This window comes from Microtus ochrogaster, chromosome 4 (assembly GCF_000317375.1).
Source record: "Microtus ochrogaster isolate Prairie Vole_2 chromosome 4, MicOch1.0, whole genome shotgun sequence".
Lineage (NCBI taxonomy): Eukaryota > Metazoa > Chordata > Mammalia > Rodentia > Cricetidae > Microtus > Microtus ochrogaster.
The window spans coordinates 69,138,044-69,158,218 of record NC_022011.1 but is presented as its reverse complement, the minus strand read 5'-3'; the positions used below and the strand labels follow the sequence as shown (position 1 = coordinate 69,158,218).

Below are 20,175 nucleotides of genomic sequence, written 5' to 3'. Positions count from 1 at the left end.
TCTCTTCTCCTCTCTCTCTCTCTCTCTCTCTCTCTCTCTCTCTCTCTCTCTCTCTCTCCCCCTGAGACAGAGTATCTTTCTAGCTTTGGGGCCTGTCCTGGAACTAGCTCTTGTAGACCAGGCTGGCCTCAAACTCGCAGAGATCTGCCTGCCTCTGCCTCCCGAGTGCTGGGATTAAAGGTGTGTACCACTACCACCTGGCCAACTTCAAGTCTTTTAAAACCCAATTTTCTTAGCCTTTTTAAACAAATTATTCATGAGTCATTAAAAATGGACTAATAGACCTGCCCTAAGAATGAAAGTACTCCACCACCTAGATTGTAGCTAATTCACTTTTATCCAATGGATAAAATCAGTATTAGCTCTGAAAGTGCATGCAGAGAGCAGGCAAGGGACTTTAATCTGGAAAGCACCTTCTAATTCTCAGTATAAGGTGCAGCCCCTCCTTCACAACTATGTGGAACTATTGGCTTTTCTTGATTTGTTTCTCCTATTAAAAAAATGTACTCAGTAGAGTTAGTTATATTTAAAACGATACATATAAAAATATTTAAATCATTTCAGAGTTAGGGTTTTAGCCTAGGGAGATGCATTTTAAAAAAACATCCTCCACGTGGGAATCCGGGGCAGCTGCCCAGGGGTTGGATCTGAATCTCCTAACCTTATTAAAAGCTGCTTCACTAGCAACTGCTTAAGAGAGACCGACTTCTACGTCAAGTGTCATCAAGCCCAGGCCGGAAACAAAGTCCTACAACCAGGCATTCTCCATAGTGAACCGCCCATCACAATGATTGAAACTGCATACCCATATTCGAAAGCAAAGCCTTAACAGGGTAAATGTGGACTCTCTCTATTCAGAAAAGGACAATATTGCATCAACAATCAAATGTGAAAACATACTTTACATCTGAGAAACATTTACAATTTTCTGTTTACTGCTTTCTGATTCCGGAAGATCTTTGGAATTTAGCAGAGGTAACAATGGTCAGAGATAGGCATCTCTCTCAGCCACCAATTGGGTTTCTTGTACCAACCTCAACCAACTAAAAGTTTTCCGTCAAGTATTACGTATATCTGAAAACCATACTACCAGAAAAAATATCTAGGTCTGAATAGACTGCTTGAGAAAAGGCGCCAGTGTTTTATAAGCTGGAAGTTATGCTGTGTACTTATTGAAGGCATGAATGGTTGCTTTCATTTAGAACTGGACAGGAAATACTCAATTATTTAAGAACTCTACACGAAAACCTGCAGGTGGTTTAAATTATTTTCTATGTGTTTAACTCTACTACCATCAAAAATTCCACTTAAAACCCAAGCCACACAACTTATCCATTAAATTAGATTCTTATTGTCTCTAAAACCCTGGGTTTTTTAAAGTTTAATTGCTGCTGATTGTTTACAAAACACAGGAAACGAAGGATAGCTATTCCTTTGAAGAAGAGTTTTCTAAAATTCTGAGACAATAAAATATCCCCCAGAAAAATTATACAAAAGAGGCATTAGATGTGTTCTAATTCCTAACCATAAATCTCAAATTCAATTTAAAATTTGCATGTAGTGAAACCGTAAGTTAAAGAACTAAACATTCTTTTTGTGATGCTGGACACAACCTGTAAAAATGTTCTGCATTTAGATTCCACAATGCTCTTATCTGTGGCTCATCTCTGGAGAGACAATTACCATTTCCTTTGCCTTGATCTTGTTTGTTTAACTTGACACAGAGAAGAAAGGGATGACATTGACCAAAATCCCAGCATTAATTTATTTCATGTTCAGCATTCATCATTGCCATGGCGCAAGCAAGACCTGGCATTCATTTGAAAGAGCTGCCCAAGAAACGCTACAGAAAACAACCTGGCTGTCTGGAAACCAATACATTCTTCAAATGACCGGAGACCTATGGGCAGCGAGAGATAGTGTTCAATATCTTTCCTTCACAGAACTATAAGGGGTAATGTAGAGTGTGAAGTTACAGTAACAAAACATATTTCCTTCATGGCTATAATGACTGAACATTTGAAACTTTGGTTACTTAAACGTCAGAAATAGAAATGTTTAAATTTGCCATCTTGATGTTTCTTCTCATTTGCTTTTCTGGCTCTTCAAAATGTAACAAGTGAATAATTATATTCTTAAGTGAATATGATTCTTCAATGAATAAAACCAGAGGTTATAATCTCTCCCATTAAAAAAAAATAATAACAATGACTTTCCACACTGGATATATGTCGCCTCTCAGTGTGGCAATGGTCCAGCAATTATATTCCATGGAATCAGTCTGTAAAAAGCATAGTTCTTGTACAATTCTGTAAGCCAATATGAACTTGGATTTAATCTAAATTAGCCAATAAAACTGATACCTCCTATAAACAGGAGGAAAACGAGCAGGCATGAACAGAGCCTCATCCTTGAGGGCAGACAAGTCCACTGTTGCTGGCTACGTTTTCAAGATGAAGTGACTAATTGGGAGGTTGAAGAATTGCATCTTAAGACAGTGACAAGCAGGAGCAAACACAAAAGCATCTATCTGTCCCATCACAACTCACCTGCAGAAATTCATTGAGTTCAACTTGCCCATTCTTGTTCAAATCTACTTCATTGAGAATTTCGTGTAGCGTGTTTTCATCCATTTGCACATTGATATTCTGGACAGAAAATCACAGAGGAATGAGGTTTAGCTAAAAGTAATACGTAGCCTTCTTCTAATGTGACTAGACTGTCCAAGAGTTTAAAGATGGCTTGTGAAAAATGCTAATAAATATTATCTTTATCCATCTATACCTGAAGCTGATAATGAAAATAAATGTGTATTACCTCTAGTACACGCTGAACATCAACAATGGTAATAAAGCCCTTCTCGTCTTCATCAAACTTATGAAATCTCTTGGTGTACCTGCAACACAACATTGAATAATGGAAACAGATTTACATAAAAGAGGGAAAGAAAGAGGACAAGGATATGGAGGAGGAGCAGAAGAAGGAGGAAGAGCTATTAGAAGTACCTATCAATGTCTGAAGGCAGCAGGCTGATTTCAGAACGATCTGTGAGCTGTTCTGATCGAGATTTAGAGCCCATTTCATAATACAGAAACTTTGTGGCTATTTCAAGTTCTTCCTGAAAAAGAAAAGACACGTACACAGAGTTCACAGATTTATAGGAGCTATTGATATTTCTCTCTTTCTCTTTTACTGCCAGAAACTGATTCTCACTGAACCAGCATCCAGTTTCAGTGTAGCGCTACCATTCCTTCTTAAGCAACTTAAGATGCAGTCTAACACAGATCCAAAACACTGCTGTAACCTTACACATCCAGTATGCCCAACTGCATGTGCCTGATTCTTCCTGCCCTCTGGTTCCAGGGACCAGCTGGGGGGCCCTGGGCTTGGTTCATCTTTTCTTCCATGTCATAGAGCATGTGTCACCTGTGTTTGCTTCCCCACAATATAAGGATGCCTGTTCTACATGCGATAGCTCTGTTGTTCCTTTTACGGTAGTGTACTCCCGTATGCTATTGACTACCAAATTCTACAAGATCAAACTCCTACAGCGTGATGACAATAAAAGAGAAGAAGAGTGAAACAGATAGGGCTTGAACCCCCAGTGCGCCGCACTCGACTTACTGTGTCTGTGGTCAGCGATGTGGAAGTTCTCTTAGGGGCTTCGAACAGCCACAGTCTCCACAGCCATTCACACTGCTTCCAGTATCCCAAGTCGCTACTGCACATGCGCTGCCATTAGCTTCCATTTCATTACTGTTACATCTAACTACCTCAGGCAACTATAGTATAGTGTATACTGTATGTAAATCTCTTTTCTCACACGTATAAATGCACACACATGCACACTCCTCCCCCTTGCACATATTTCTTAATCCCACTTTTATGAGCTTTGGTCATGTGACTTACTTTGGCCAATAGAATAGGAACAGATACAAGATATTCCCCTTTTGAGTGGCAGCTTTAAAAGAGACATCCTAGTTTTCTGTCTCTCTTGTTCCTGTTTCCTGAGAATGAGCATGGCTTAGACAGACACAAGGCAATCTAGATCTGATGGAGAGACATCAAATGCCGGCTGATCTGGATGTGGAGGGACACACCTTTGATCCCAGTGTTGGGGTGGGCAGAGGCAGGCAAATCTCTGAGTTTGAGGACATTGTGGCTTACATACAGAGTTCCAGGATAGCAAGGGCTACATAGAGAGAACATGTCACAAAAACCAACCAACAAGCAAAAACTGATGGCTGTGTTAAGCAATTGAGATAGATTTCAAGATTTATTTTAATTATGTCTATATGTGTGCGTGGGTAGGCGCAAGTGTGGGGTGCCCATGGTGTCCACACGAGGGCATCAGATTCTCTGGGGCTGGAGTTACACAGTTGTGAGCTGCCTGCCCAAAGTGGGTGTGGATGTGTTCTGCAAGAGCTCCAAGTCCCCTAAATAGCTGAGTCATCTCTACAGCCTAAGCCACTGACATGATGTCATGCAAAAGCAAATGGATACCTTAAATTCCCAACTTTACATCAAACCATGCTACAAACTCAGCAGGCCCCAAATACTGAATGTGAACTCAAATGCCCATGAAATGAGGCATAGGAAGCTAAGCCACTGTGTAGACGATGGTAGTAACCAGGCTCGGTACCCTATTTTCTTAGGAAGACAAACTGGTTTTAAGATTATTCTTTTCTTACTTCCTTTCTCTTCAGAAACAGATGCAGCAAAAGAAATAACATCAAAAACATCATGAACGCTGCATAACGCTGAATTTTTAAAAAAGTAAAATGTATCCACATCAACATCTGTATGGTTAAATTAAACATGAAGTCTCTATCTCCAATGACAGACTTCTCTCTTCACACAAGAAAATGCACCAGTTGCGGTTTAAAAATGTTTTTTTAATCAATTGTTTCCAGCCATCTACTAAAAACTATTCTAACATTCACGTCCTTGGACATGCTGCCTCTGAGCCTTGCTCAAATGTAATTTCTTACTCAATTCATATTGCCTCATTGCTTGTAAAGTTTATCCACACTCCATCAAATAATCATGATATTTCTAAGAAAGAAGAAATCTTGCCATCCAGGTCACAATGTAGCTCCCTGCACAAACAGAACTGAGAAGCCTGTCTAAATCACACTACAGTAGGACTTACCTCTACTCAAAGTGGCTCATGAAAGGATGGTGTGCCTATTAAGACATTTGATGTTGAGATGCAATATACCTCTTTCCAACTCTTCCAACTTGCTTGGGATGGCCAAGCCTTTGCTAGGTAGAGCCAACCTAACATGTTTCTGTATCACAGGTAACATACTGAAAGCAGCATCAATGACTTTTCTCTTTAGAGATTTTCTAGCCAAAAGCTTCAGCAGAAGCATGACTTCAAAGCTCTATGCCATGTTGGGTGTTTTCTTCCAGATCATAAATTCTGTTACATAATCCAAGAGTTAAAACAAAACATGTTCCTACAGGGATGTGACAGGTACCTAGATGGGAGCAGCAAGCTCTCTAGTTAAATGACCTACATTAACACAACTAAAGAATACATTAGAGTAGGGACAATAGTGGTCCACTGTCAACTGATTGGCAGTCACAGTCAACTAAAGCCCCCTTCTTTTTCTTTTTTCATGTGTGCTATATTGATAAGCCCTGGTAAACCTAGCTTAAATAAATGAAGTTAGCCTAACCTAGCACAAGGTTTACCATTTGTTTCTACAGAAACATTCCTAGTACACTTTTGGCTATTTCATTTTGTCATCAAATAATCATTCCTCTGCTTGCTGGCATACCAAAGAAGCGCCGCATCAGCACTGTATGGAAATGCTGGAACCAAAGACAGGATAGACATGCTGAACCAAAGACCAGGATGGACATGCTGAACCAAAGACCAGGATGGACATGCTGAACCAAAGACCAGGATAGACATGCTGAACCAAAGACAGGATGGACATGCTGAACCAAAGACCAGGTCAAAGGGACAGAGTACTTACAACCTGCTATCACAGACCTCTTCAGAGGTCAAAACTAGCGATTTAGTCATAAAACTACTAGTGTGGCAAACACGTATGGGGCTGTATGAAATACCCTATGGAGTCCCTATGTATCACCTCTATAGAATTTTCCTGATCTAATAATCCTTACTCTAATATGAAAATGACATATATGAAACATTTTTTCCTTGGTGACCCCTTATTAACCTCCCATAGCACACAATTCTTGCTAAATGATAACAAACTTAATGAACATGATTTGGAAAATCAGTCTGGGTCAATATGAAGACCATTCCTAGATTATGAAGACATATTTTGCTTTCTGCTTTTTGAAACTGGTATTGCATTCCCTGACTGGAATGAAACTTATGGAGAGTTTCTTCCTATCTGACTATGCATTCTGTTTTAAATTGGAAACTTAGAGTCTCACGATGAAAATAAAAACGTACCTCATATGAAAATTACAATATCTACCTGTCTCTGTGGACAGTGTTAAATATGTTCTAAGTAAGGCCCGTGCCCTTTCCTGGTCAGCCCTCCCTGAAAGCAAGTTACTCTGAGGTCTCCAAGGAAATTTCTGGTGGAACTGACAAAACACACAGCATCTCAAAAGTTCCAAATCATCTGAACTAAGTTTCTTTTGTTTACTTAATGCGAAATCTCCCCTGCTTGATCATGCAGTCATCATCTCACACACATTAATCCATCCCCTGGCGCACACAGTTTGGCAAGGGCACTGGACTTCACGTCCGTTCCTGTTCAGTCACTCCCTAACTCACCAGACAGTGCTGTCCTACCTACTCTATCCTTCCCGTCAGTTGACTTGCAGTCCCCAAGAACGACATCTCTAAGCATATCTGTAAGCTTTGAAAACATACATGCATTTCTGACAGATGCATGGGTTCTATCCACCCATTTAGAGTTCAAGGTCCTTGAAACTATGAGCTATTCATTATCCCCCTAAACTATTTGGCACCACATTCAGTATACGGGTCACTCATTAGGTATTGACTGTAGAAACAACACAATTCATCTGTGCAGAGTTATTTATCACCCTGTTCCTCTTTCGCTTTTGCAGGTTAAATAATCCCAAAGCTTTTAACCTTTTCTCAGAAGGACAACTTTCTAACCTTTTCACTCGCGCTTCCCCTCTCTGTGCTCTCCAGACTGTCCACTCTTCTCATTAAGCTCCTGTACCTCACACGCTGAGTGTCTTTAGCTTTTAGTTTTTGCTACTTTAAGGGAATTAGGAGTGTCCCTAAAAATTTCTATCTACTCATAAAGTTTGGAATAAAGTCAAATCTCAGTTTACCTGGAAACGTTAAGCATAACAGGTTTTTAGAATTTTCTCTTTCCTACCTCCTAGCACAAAATATGTTCCTATCTAATTGTAACAACTATAATTTTTATAAGAACATACCTCAGATTCTTCTACACAGAAAAAGGATAAGACAGTGGCATTCTTGTGCTGTCTCTATGAAGAGCTAAGTTTCAGAAACTGGAGGAGTTATACGCCAGTTCTGAGGCAACAGGAGGGGATTGGGGAACAGGTTTCAAACACAGCTCTATAGTTTACTACTTAGAGAAACTGGGTCTGCTTCCTCAACTACAATCTTAGAGGCAGTAGAACAATGAGTTCCAGGTCAGGCTGAGCTACCCAGTGGAGACTGCATTAGCAGTCCAAGGGCAGGCCTGCTCTTCACACAGACACAATGAGGTCATCGAAGCACTCACCAGAGATTTCTACCATCAGTTCACTTCAGAAGAACCACGACAGTAGAATTTTAAAGACATAGGGCCACTGTGCCTTTGAAGAACGTAATAAAGTCAAGCCATTAAAACTACCCTGGCACCCAATCTCCCAGTTAGTCCACCTTTAGGAATCTACATTCTAATACCAACACTTGAAGGTTAGGCTAAAAGCCCAATCCTGTCTGCATGATCAACACGTGACAAGATGCTCAATAACGTCCACTCACTACACGTGTGAATATGCCAAGGAGCCACGAACGATAAAAGGTGGTTAGACCTGCTGGGGTCTTGACCTTGGATTTCATGTTAGAAAGTGAAGAAGTGAACTTGAGAAATAAATGTTTGCTATTCAAAGCACCCATGGGCAGTATTTCTGTTACAGCAGTCCTAACGTACTGTTACCTTCTGATACACAACTCCCTAAATCCTCTTACACCTCCCCCAACATCAGCAGCCACTGCGTTCTATTTCTCCTCTATCCCTCCTAATTGCTCCAGTTTCTACACTTTGAAGTGTTCCTAGGCAAAACTCAGAGACACCTTCCTCACCTACCAGCGTTAAGTCCTTTCATGATCCTATCTAATATATCAAAATATATCTAATAGGTCAAAAGTCAATTTAAAACATACATTCAGCTAAGAACTCTGAAAATATCCAATTGATAAGTCTGGGTTATATTCTCTCAAAATCCTCAAAGTTGTTAAGATGGGAAGACTGGCTTCCTTGGAGAGAAGCCAGGACAATGATCCTGAGAGACACCAGTAGCCTACATCAAGGTGACAATAATGAATGCGATAAGAAAGGGGTGACTCAACCATGATCTGAAGATGATTATGGTAAGATTGTCTGAGTGGCTTTAGATGGGATCTGAGTGAGCCTACAAAGTATGATGCTAAAGTTGAGACCTGAGCAGCTGAGAGGCAATGAGCTGTTATAATGTAGAGAAGTCTCTAGGGACAATACTTGAAGGAGCTATAAAGTGACTCAAAAGAAATATTTCTGAGCATAAAAGAGTAGTTCAAGCCAGGCATTGTGGACACCCCTACTCTCCTAGCACCTCAGAGGTAAAAGCAGGATGGAGACCTCAAAGCCAGTCTGGACTACACTGCAAACTCTCTCTCTCTCCCAACAAACAATTCAAAAGGAAGAGTTGAATCAACTTGCGAAAGGCAACTACCTCGCCAAATACAGTAAGCATGGAAAGCTGACATGTGTATCATGTCATGCAGTATGGACATCTTCAATGAATTTGTCCAGGGTTAATCAAAGACATATTGCAAAAAGCTGCATAGATTCAACTAAAGGAAGAACAGGACCCAGGAAATGAAGAAAATATTTTTTTAGTGTTTGTAACTAAAGTGTATTCCTCTGAATATGAAAATAGTGTGGGCTAATTAGGAGGAGGACTCAGAGAAGGGAGAAGATTTTCTGTGTATTACCATAAGCCCAGGGGTGTGTGTGTGTGTGTGTGTGTGTGTGTGTGTGTGTGTGTGTTGTTTGTGGGAGGGTGGGGGAGTTATGTATATATGTATGTGTGTATGTTTTTATGCCCTCATGCATATCCAAGCATCACTGGAATTATTTTTTAATTTGGTAATCAATATAAGACATCAAATGCTACTTTGATTGCTCTTCAGATTGTAAAGGTCTCTCATCTTTTAAAATATTATAATACAAATAATAAGCCCGTGGTGGTCAGGCAGTGAAAGCACTATTTTTATCAATGGATTATCCAGAACAGAAACTCCACTGATTATGTCCTAAGAGTGTTTTCAATGAGACCTAGAAAGGACTGCACCCTACTATTGTTTGTCATCTTTCTTTCCCAGGAGTTACGACCAGGGATTAAAAAACATTCTCTGGATTTCTGTAACAGTGAAACTAATAAAATATCTTCTCATTTTCTTAAGAAAATATTAGGTATGTACAATATAGAAGTGAGCAGGAAACCTAAAACCACCAACAGTTATGCAAGCCTTTTACAAACAGATCAAGCTCTTACACGTTTATAAGCGGGACAGTGGTTGCAAAGCTTTTCTACAATACCTGTTTCTTAGACTCGCTCCAGTTCAATTCTCTGCCCATTAATTCAACAATCCTGGGCAGGGCTTCCTCTGCAGCCTGGACATTGAGGAAGGCCAGGCGGGTGCGACGTGAAATCATGTCAACTGCGGTGCAGGCATATTCCTTGATCCCGTATTTCACCTAAATAAAAGAAAAATTGCTGGCTTGACCCTTTCTTTTAAACTATGCTTTGAGAAAAGCTGATCTTTTTCTCTAGCTGTTCTGGTTCTCTGTTAGACACAGACACTCTTGTGGTACACATGGGCCCTCCCTCTGCCTACCACAGTAGGCTGGAAAATGGGGTGAGTTGAGTAAGAGTGGATGCCTTCTTCCTAAATAGAAGGAGGCACGGACACGCAAACTGCATCACTTCCCTTTGCTAGTGTGTAATGAAAACGTTTATTCACCTAGCTAAATATGCAAAGGATGAGGACAGAAAAGTCAGTTTCAACTCATCAGGCTGTAAAGGTTTCTGCCTTAGAGACCAACAAGAGGAGCTGACTTCAACAAGAGAAGATGATTTCAAGCACAATGAATTACAAATACACAAAGCTTGGTGTCTGGTTTTATAGTATCAGAAAGAAAGCTGAGACAAATCTCCGAGAAATTATCAAAACAGGAGGACAAGGAACCAGTCAAGATGGAAGGGACATGAACTTAAAGAGCTATAGTTTCTGGGACACACAACCAGATTTACAGAGTTGTGGTTCTCTGAACAAACTCTGGAATTCACACTCAAACTATTCTCACTATTAAATGTCTGGGAAAGGCAGACACTTGACTGCAGGTTTTGGCTGACATGTTAGCAGTACCTAACTGGTAGAGGTAGGATGAACAGAGATGAAGGGCAGATCACAAGCACACAGGACGCCCCTGTGACCACCACATACCTCTGCTTCGATGTACGGAAACTCTGACACGAGACGCACTCCCACAACAGGCCACCGTTTTCCAGTCACACTTGCCATTTTGGCCACCTCAAAAGCTTTGTCACCGTAGGTGGTGGCAAGATGCTGTGCCACCTACAGAAATAAGACCGCATTAGACAGGCACTCTGGGTGTGGCTCCTTTAAGGCACAGGACAAAATGCTATGTCCTTAGGCTGCCAGTTTTCTCATGGCCTGTAAATAATGGTCCTTAGGGAGAATTAGGTTCGGACTCTGTGGGAGGAAACCACTTCGGTTTGGAATGCTTAGGCCAGCACTGACTCAGCATCCATGCAGCACCAGAGCAGTGACGGATGGAGCTTCAGCTTCACTTTGGTCCTGAAGAGCAGCAGCCCTTCTCACACTCATGAAGAAGTTGGGGGAAATTTGTACACTTGAAACAACACAAATAAATTGCAGATTTCAAAGAGAAACCAAATGTGCATCGCTTTTTAGGCAACTATCATAAAGTTGGATCTTTTTCTTTTGCAGAGCCAAGAGTAATAATAAACACAGCAAAGTGTCCCTCTAAATTAGAGAGGTCACACCCTGGCCACTGAATATGATCTCGGCAACATGAAAACAAGGTAGTGTGGCGGTGCCCACGAACCTCACTCTCAAGCCCGTAGTCCTGGACAAGCCTGATGTAGAGTGTGGGGCTCCAATCTTTGCCTCCTTGAAGGAACAGCCCAACTGTCCTACTCGGGCCTGCTTTCAAGTTGTGGACCTTGATAGCTGCATTCACAGTGTCTTCTGCCATAGAGCGATACGTCGTCCACTTCCCACCTACCAAGAAATTGGTAAGCTGTTAGGTTGGCATTCTGAATTTTTCTTATAATTAACCATTTGCTAATAATAACAGTGGCCACCTCTTGGCAAGAAATTGGGCAAAAAGGTTCTGCCAGGAATCATAAAAACAAAATACTTGTTCATCAGAGTGAAAGAGTAAGTCAGCCCCCCCCCATACCTGCTATTGTGATGAGACCACTCTCACTAACATCGACAACATGATTTCGGGAGATGGACTGAGTGTCTGCAGACTTGGGATCGATGACAAGGGGACGAATGCCACTCCATGCTGCCAGGACATCCCCTCTTCTCACTGGCAGGAACCAAAAACATGGAAACAAAAGTATGAATGCAGAGGAAAGCATTAAGAAGAATCAGAGGCACAGGTAAGATCAGAGAAAGAAACCAGAGATGTAACAACTAACTATGAGTGGAGGAATTCTGTGACCCAAAGATAATTTGCTTAAGGGAACAAAGGACCTGAAAATCACAAGCAAAGGTGTCAAAGAGTAAGCCACAAAAGGCAGTGTCACCAACCCCAATAGGGAAAAAAGATTACCATCAGGAGAAAATAAGACGTTTATAAATTGTTGCATTCCCTTCTAGCTCTTTCCTCAAGAATTGCAAAGATCTTCATTAGGAAACCCTGTAGCCCTCCAATCCAGTCACCTATGAGCAGCTGCAGCAAGCCCAACTCTGTGAAAAACAGTTGTTAGTCCCAGCCTCTTCACCCACTGATCCCCACGCACTGGGGATTATTCTCCTTAACCAACTATCATGAGTAACAAACACATCCTGGGGCAAACATCCTTTTATGGGGTACCAGCATCAAACTCGGTTTTATCTGGCTTTATTCCTCAATATGATGTGTTCCTCGACTGCTGACAACTTCTATTCTCTGGTCTTTTCTCAATCTTAACCTCTGTAATTGACCCAGAGATGGGCATACTGGCTCTACCCAGGAACTATGTAATCCTTGTATTGTAAGGAATAAAAGCAATATTCAAGAAGCTATAAAATTATTCTTTCTTATCTCTGGCAAAATACTACTACTGATACCAAAAAATCATTTAACTGCCGAAAAGCGTTTGTTATTGAGGTGAGGAACACAGGTCAGTGGTATCTACCATCAAGGCAGGAACCTGTAACCCTTACTCAGGAAGTTGAAGCAAGAGGATTAATACAAACTATAGAGAGGCCAGCCAACATATCTTAAGTTTCAGACCAGCAGCAACTATGTAGATCCTGTTTCAAATGCAAGCCAGCTTTCTGGTAACGATTAATTCAAATAAAGTAAGGCTACCATATTTTAATGTAGTTGATTAAGGGCCAGTCTTAAAATGACTATACTCGGAAAGAGGGAATGCATGTCCAACAGTTCTGCCCCAACAAGGGAAGCAAGGACATATTGAGCTGCTGAGGAAGCCTACAGCTTCAGTCTGCTCAACCAGATGCCACATAGAACCTTATGCTAGGACTCTGGCCCCAGATCTAGTCCTATGGTGCTTGTATCTTTTCATTTTTACTTCATTTATTTATTCTTCTCTCATGTATTACATCCTGACTGCAGTTTCCCCTCCCTCCTCTAAGTCCCTCCCCTCTCCCCTAGATCCATTCCTTTTTTTCCCTTCAGAAAATGGTAGGCCTCCCAGGGATATCAGCCCAACATAGCATAACAAGTTACAATAAGACTAAGCAAAACCCTCATATTTAAGCAGAACAAGGCAACCTGGTAGGAGGGAAAAGATCCCCAAAGCTAGCAAAAAAAAGACAGAGACTATCCTCAGCCCCACTGGCAGGAGTCCCACAAGAACACCAAGCTATACAACCCTATGTAGACAGCCTAGGTCAGTTTTATGCAGACTCCCTGATTATCACTCCAGTATCTGTGAGCCATGCATTTTTTCAAATAGGTGTGATCCTGAGATTCCTGTGGCCTAGGGGTAACCCAGCTTCACAGAGTTCTATAGGTCTTAAAATTTTTCAACATAAATAGTGTAAAGTGCTTTAATCCTTATAAAATACCTAATTAGGAAATTACTATGATTTCCATTAGAGTTTACACAGTCCTCAGACGCAGAAATCAAACAACCAACCCACCTCCAGTGTCACTGGGGCCAGTGCACAGCCCCACCCATGCCTGTAAAATTTCCCTGGTAGACACAATGAACGGGAATCTGGTTTAAAATCTTGAAGCTCTGTGACTAAATTCTGAAGCACTTTCAGGAAAATTAAGAGTTTCCTGAGAAAATGTAAAGCATATGCAGAACGGCTCTCTGGTCAAGGCTTTCTGTCTTCCATTCTAATGGACCAAAAAACCCACACATCCAAGGCTATACTGTCTGAAACAGAGGAACACGGAATTCACTCATGAAGTTGGGTGGAGTAAAACAGTGAGCAGATTAATCTCACCTCCATCCTTACTCCTGGGACTAGTCCTAACTCATCATCAAGGAGACAGAGCAGGTGGATCTCTGTGAGTTCAAGGCTAGCCTGGTCTACAAGAGCTAGTTCCAGGAGATGTTCCAAAGCTACAGAGAAACGAAGAGGAGGAGGAGGAGGAGGAGGAAAAGTTGATGACCAGGAAAGTTCTTCACGCTTAGTATCTAAGCATTCAATTTTTTAGCTTGAAACTTTTATTACAAAGGGAGTAGGTGAGGTAGAAAGCAATTCAAGGGGAAATGGGGTAGAAGAAGGCATCTATTATACTCATGTATAAAATTCTCAAAAATACAATCTAAGTTTAAAAAAAGTAGGTAAATAGATTAAAAACAAAATAAAAAAAGAAAATTTATCAGATGGACATTGGAATTAAATTACTCAGAAAGATACATTTTAAGGATAATAAAATTACTTAAAACATGAAATATTCCGTATGACCTACAGGATTTTCACGTTACTAAGCCAGAGCTTACACTCATGTCATCTACCTAGCTAACATAAATCTATCTATCTATCTATCTATCTATCTATCTATCTATCTATCTATCTATCTATCTACCCACCCACCCACTATCTGCCCATCCGCTCCAATCCTTGACATAACAATTTTTCTGGATTTTACTCAAAATGTTACTTGCTCAAAAAGTTTGTAGTCTGTGGCCACTATCACTCAAACTCAGCAGTACTGGCTAACTAAGCTGGCAGACATCCCAGTTGATGATCCATTTAACCAACATGTAAACCTGGCACGAGTGTGAAGCAAACCCAAACAAAGTTCCCTCATGAAAGGAGAGTCGAAGGGAAACGGGCAGTGGGGATAACAGGTCCCCATTAGGTCTTCTCGTCTTCCCTACGCTGTGCAGTCATGCTGTAACCAGGAGGGAAGCAGTGCTGTGAAAGGACGAGGAGTACTTAGAGGTGGGAGAGTTAACAGCCACCTAAGTCACCGCTCAAGCACTAGATTAACCACACTTCTTCTGCCTTCTCATGCCTGCGTTTCTGCTTTATAAGCTAGTGAGTTGTAACTGCCTCCCTCAATTCAGTGACTCCATTAAACTGAGCATCTCTTTCTCTACAATATTCAAATGTTCTAGACTCTGATGAGCAGGACAGTTCTACAGACTGGCTTTGAAGTGTGGGGAAGTCCGCTATTGGCACTGTCCAGTTCCCTAGCCAATTACAGCAGCAAGCAGCAACTAATCCATGGGAATATGATTTAGGCCAGTAGGGAAGTAAAACTGCATGTAATTTAAAAAGCTAACATACATGTCTCTAAAAGCTCCCTAGAACATAGGCAGGCTGATCCCAATAGACCACCAAGATGGCTGGTCACATCAAGACATTATCTCTAAGGCATAGCCACCCACTGACACTTGAGTAGCTTTACTCAGAAAAGTGTGCTTTCATACCTAATGCTACTAGCCTTCATGGTCCTTCTTTTCCATTCCAAACAATCCCCTTTCTTACTAATCTCATGAGATCAAAGAAATAAAAAAATATTTATAATCAACTATGTTGTGGTTTGAAAGAAAAATGGTCCCCAAAGGGAGCAGCACTATTAGGAGGTGTGACTTTGCTAACGCTACCATCCGTGTGACATCCAGTTGCTTCTGCTCCCAGGGGATCAAGACGTAGAACTCTCGGCTCATTCTCCAGTATCATGTCTGCCTGCGTGCATGCCATCAACCATGACAAAAGTGGGCTAAACCTCTGAAACTGTAAGCAAACTCCAACTAAATGTGTTCTTTTGATCCGAGCAGTGGTGACACAAGCCTTTAATTCCAGCACTCGGGAGACAGAGGCAGACAAATCTCTTGAGTTCCATGCCAGCCTGGTTTACCTCCAGTACAGCCAGGGCTACACAAAGACACACTTGTTTCAAAAAACCAAGAGTTTTTGTGTTCATGGTGTCTCTTCACAGCAATAGAAACCTTAACTAAGACACTTCCTCTCAAATTATAATTCTGAAACTACTAAGTGTCCACAGGAAAACCTGTAGAAAACATAGCAAATTGGGGCTTTTGGGTCTTGGAACTCAGCCTCATCCTACTCACATGGCTAAGCAGAAGTTCATGAGTCTCACATCTCTTGTAATGTTACTTGTCTTTAGCACTAGAGATTCTAAGATCTCTCAGTATCTTAAATGTTGTGCCATGGACAGTTGCTGGAATACTGGACGGTTCTCTGGGCAGCCCAGAGTGGTGTCTAAAGCATGGTATTTCTGTACTTGGGAGGTTGAGACAGAACTACCTTGAGTTCAAGACTAGCTTAGGCTACAAAATGAGATCCTGGCTATAAAAATAATAATAATAATAATAATAATAATAATAATAATAATAATAATAATAATAATAATAATAATAATAATAAACAACTGGGAGCAGGGCTGCACACTTTTAAATCCAGCACTCAGGAGACAGAAGTAGGCAGGTCTCTAAGTTGGAAATCAGCTTGGTCTATATAGAAATTTCCAGCCAGTGTTACATAGTGAGACGCTGTCAAATTTCTTTCTATTATGTCTTCAATAAACCACTTGGTTCAGTTTTCGTTATGATCTAAAGAATAAAATAGAACTAGGAAAGGTGGACAGAACTTATCACAGCTCCTAAAAAAAATAAGATCAATGTGATTGTTTCAGATTATAATTAATACTTTTCCTCTCATATCCTGGGCAAGACAAGTGTTTGTTTTAAAATTAATAGAAAATGAAGGCCAGAGGAAGTGACAATAAAGACTAAATGTGTGATTCTGCTTAGCATTAGTTATTTAGGTGTGTATTTTGGGGTGTTCTTTCTCGTGCTTGCCACTTTGAAGAGAAGAAAAAAAAAGAAATCTGAGAGAACGATATGAAAACATCTAAGTGAATACAGGGAAACAGTGTCAGAAATCAATACTTCTCCACCAGCATGTTTAACCTGCTGGAATGAAGTGTTAATCACAGAAATAAGATACCATATTACATTTATAAACTAATGAAACTAGAAAAAGCAAGGCGCGTGACACTCTAATTAAACAGCTGGAAGACAGCCAAGCCTGTGTAAGTTGATAACCCTAGTACAATCTCTGGCAGGGAAAAGGCAGGTCTGCAGTGAGTTGATATGGCCAGCTCGGCTGTTAATTGAATAACAGGCCATCTATAAACACAACTAATTGCACATGTGCAAGCCCGTGTGCAAGTGCAGAGGCTGCCTCGAGAAGCACCCCAAACGCTGTGCGCCTGGAGGAAGCGCCCAGCACGTCTTCTGTCTCTCAGTCCGCCGTGGTTGAAGCTCGACACCTACCGCGGCATCCCTCTGATTAACCGCCGCACAGTAACTTAATGATACATTTCTCAAAAGATCATTTTCCTTCCCAACTCAACACACGCGGCAGAACTATCAATTATCCATTTCGACAAAGAACAAACAAGCAATCTAGAAATTTCAGCCTGTGAATGGAAAGCTTTCTAAACTGTAAAGAAAGACATAGACTTATTCCCAACAGGTGAAACGCTCTGCAGAAACGTTCCCAGGCATCCTGCAGAAGCGCAGCAGTGGCTGTGATGACATGGAGTGATAGAATCTGACACTTTTCTTCTCCCTCTCTCCCTTAAGGTTAGAGCCATTTGAGGAGCCTCAGAACTTACTTATTCATTTAATGAAACCTTTTCATATGATTATATCAACCTCAATGAATGTAAAACATCTTAAAAGTGCAGCTCTGAGCTAGCAAGATGGGTCAGAGGGCAAAGGCAAATTGCTGTGCAAGCCGGGGAATCTGAGTTTGATCCCTACAACCCACATAAAGGGAGAGAGAGAGAGAAAACATAACCAAGTGGTCCTCTACCCTCCATACTTGTCCTACACACACACACACACACACACACACACACACACCCACACCATATACAGGCACACATCATCATAAACGTATCTGACAGCTTCCTTGAAATGAACAAAGAAGCTTAATCCACTCTGTACTGGACCCCATATCATACCGTATAATCCAGAACCACTAACCAATGTACTGTATAGTAGTTAGATGGTCATATCAGAGCAAGATTTACTTAAGATTTATCATGCCCCAAAAGCACCAAGTTATGAGGGGAAAAAAAAGTCCCTATTGCTCAGCTTCAACAAATGCAGGAATTACATTTCTCTTAGAAGCAGAGGGAAAGACTGACAACATGCTTGCCTAGCAAGTGGTCTAACACACACGGTACGGTCCTCAACGACAAAAGAGCTGGGAAAGACAACACAAAGGGGCAAAGGGGTGAACATTTCAAAAAGTGACGGGAGAGTGGCAACACTTGCGTCTTTCACATTTTATTAGTACATAAGAGGATATGGGACTCCACCAAAATACCTAAAGAAAGTCCACAACTATGAAAGTCTTCACTGTAAGCTACAGTGAGCTTCCGCCAATCCCTTTTACCAGTCTAAGTGTGATGTCTCAAATAGGAGAGCCCAGTCAACTAAAAATGAGAAAGCAAAGAAACCATGAAGAGCTACTCCTAATTAAACTTTAAAAAAAAAAATTTAAGAGGAAAGATGCATACAGCTGACAAGCTGTCACCTCCTGGAAACTAAACCTAATGGACACCAAGTCTCTTCAAGCTGGTGCCCACGCCACCAAGAGAAAAGCCTGCTCAGTTGTATTCTGCCACTTTTGTAAACATTAGAATTAAGAAAGTAGTCTTTGTTTCTCCACTTCCCTGATCACCACAGGATAAGGGATTTGAAGAGTAGTCTAGAGGCCAAGCAGGAATGGCCAAATCTTCTCTCTGCTTATAGGCAGAGTAAAAATGCCGAGGCTCCTATCTGGAACCTATTTTCACATTCATCCTGGATCCACTGCTGCCTCCAGCACATGCAGTCTGGCAGCACAGTGAGCAGCAGGGCTTCTTGTCCTTACTGCATTTACACGGGAAGGCTCCAGAAAGTGCCCATACTCTTGTCTCTACTCTTGAATTCATTCTATACTTTGTTCTCACCATCTTAGAGCACATCTGTAATTCTGTTTGTGACAAACTTTATATACAACAAATACAAAACAACAAAGAATATCATTATTATGTTGAAATGCAATCATGGCCAGACATCTAAGCTCTATCCAGATCTACAATAGACAAGCAAAGTATCAAGTTTAAATTACAAAAAGGTTTAAGATACATAAATAGAGATGTTAAAGAAAGCAAGGCTGCCTCCAGGTAGTATGTGTTGAACATAGATACTGGTTGAGAAAATTAATTATTTATTTAATAAATAAAAGTGTCTACTAATGCTGCAACTATCCAAAGAGATTCTATTCAGAGTAGAATCATAATGTATATTACTTTAAATTAGGAGGAACTAATAATATACAATACAGAGAAATCAATTAAACTAAAACAGTAATCTGAACCCTTCACTAAAGCTCTTTGATGTGTTCGAAAATACATGATCACACAATGGAACAGTCCTACAGGGGAAGAAGGCTTCATAAATGCTAGTGAGCTGCATCCAGACAAAAATTAGCTAACAAGCTTTGTAGATGAAGACTCCCTTCCCATGGGGAGCTCCAAGAACACATCTTAGACTAGCACATACAGTCATCATATGCTAGCAGGATGACCACTGCCCCTGAGAGACCGCTGACTTCTGAAGTATAAATATTTATGCCAAGATGAGATGTGGTGATGGTATGAAGGACAGTTCAGAAGAAGTCATTACTAAAACAAAGGGACAAGGGCTTAAAAGTATATGGCCTCAATTGGCAAGGATAAATAATAGAACCAATTAGACCACAGAATACATGGAAAGGGAGGATTTAGATGCAAACCAAGAGGCCATTTAAGGGCCACTTCCAACTGTCTAAGTATGAAATGGCACAGTTGAACCAGACATGATAGCATACTCCTATAATTCCACTAGAGAAACTGAGACAGGAGGATGGTCATGAGTTCAAAGCATGCCTGGGCTACCAATAATACTCTGTCTGGGAGTAGGGAGAGGCACAGGTGTAAAACTGGGCAATAGGCAGAGATAAAATGGGAAGGGGGATGCATGGTGTTCTAGGTATCCTAGCTAGTTTTATGTCAACTTGACACAAGCTAGAGTCATCTGAGAGGAGGGAACCGCGAATGAGAAGACGCCTCCATAAGGCTGGGCTATAGGCAAGCCTGTAGAGCATTTTCTTAATTAGCAATTGATGGAGGAGAGGGGGAGGGGAGGAGGGGAGGGGAGAGGAAGGCACAG

General features: G+C 41.1%; 1 protein-coding gene across 3 annotated transcripts in view; it reads right to left on the bottom strand.

Moving 5' to 3' along the window:
* Gpd2 (glycerol-3-phosphate dehydrogenase 2) overlaps positions 1–20,175 on the bottom strand; it is a 136,414-nt gene that overhangs the window by 3,804 nt on the left and 112,435 nt on the right. For all 3 annotated transcript variants that reach the window (XM_005346424.2, XM_005346423.2, XM_013345925.2), the window contains exons 10-16: positions 11,697–11,831; positions 11,340–11,515; positions 10,694–10,825; positions 9,786–9,944; positions 3,006–3,118; positions 2,818–2,896; positions 2,550–2,648 (exon numbers count right to left, since the gene is read on the bottom strand). In XM_005346424.2, coding sequence (XP_005346481.1) covers positions 2,550–2,648; positions 2,818–2,896; positions 3,006–3,118; positions 9,786–9,944; positions 10,694–10,825; positions 11,340–11,515; positions 11,697–11,831 — 893 coding nt within the window. The remainder of the gene's footprint in view (positions 1–2,549; positions 2,649–2,817; positions 2,897–3,005; positions 3,119–9,785; positions 9,945–10,693; positions 10,826–11,339; positions 11,516–11,696; positions 11,832–20,175) is intronic.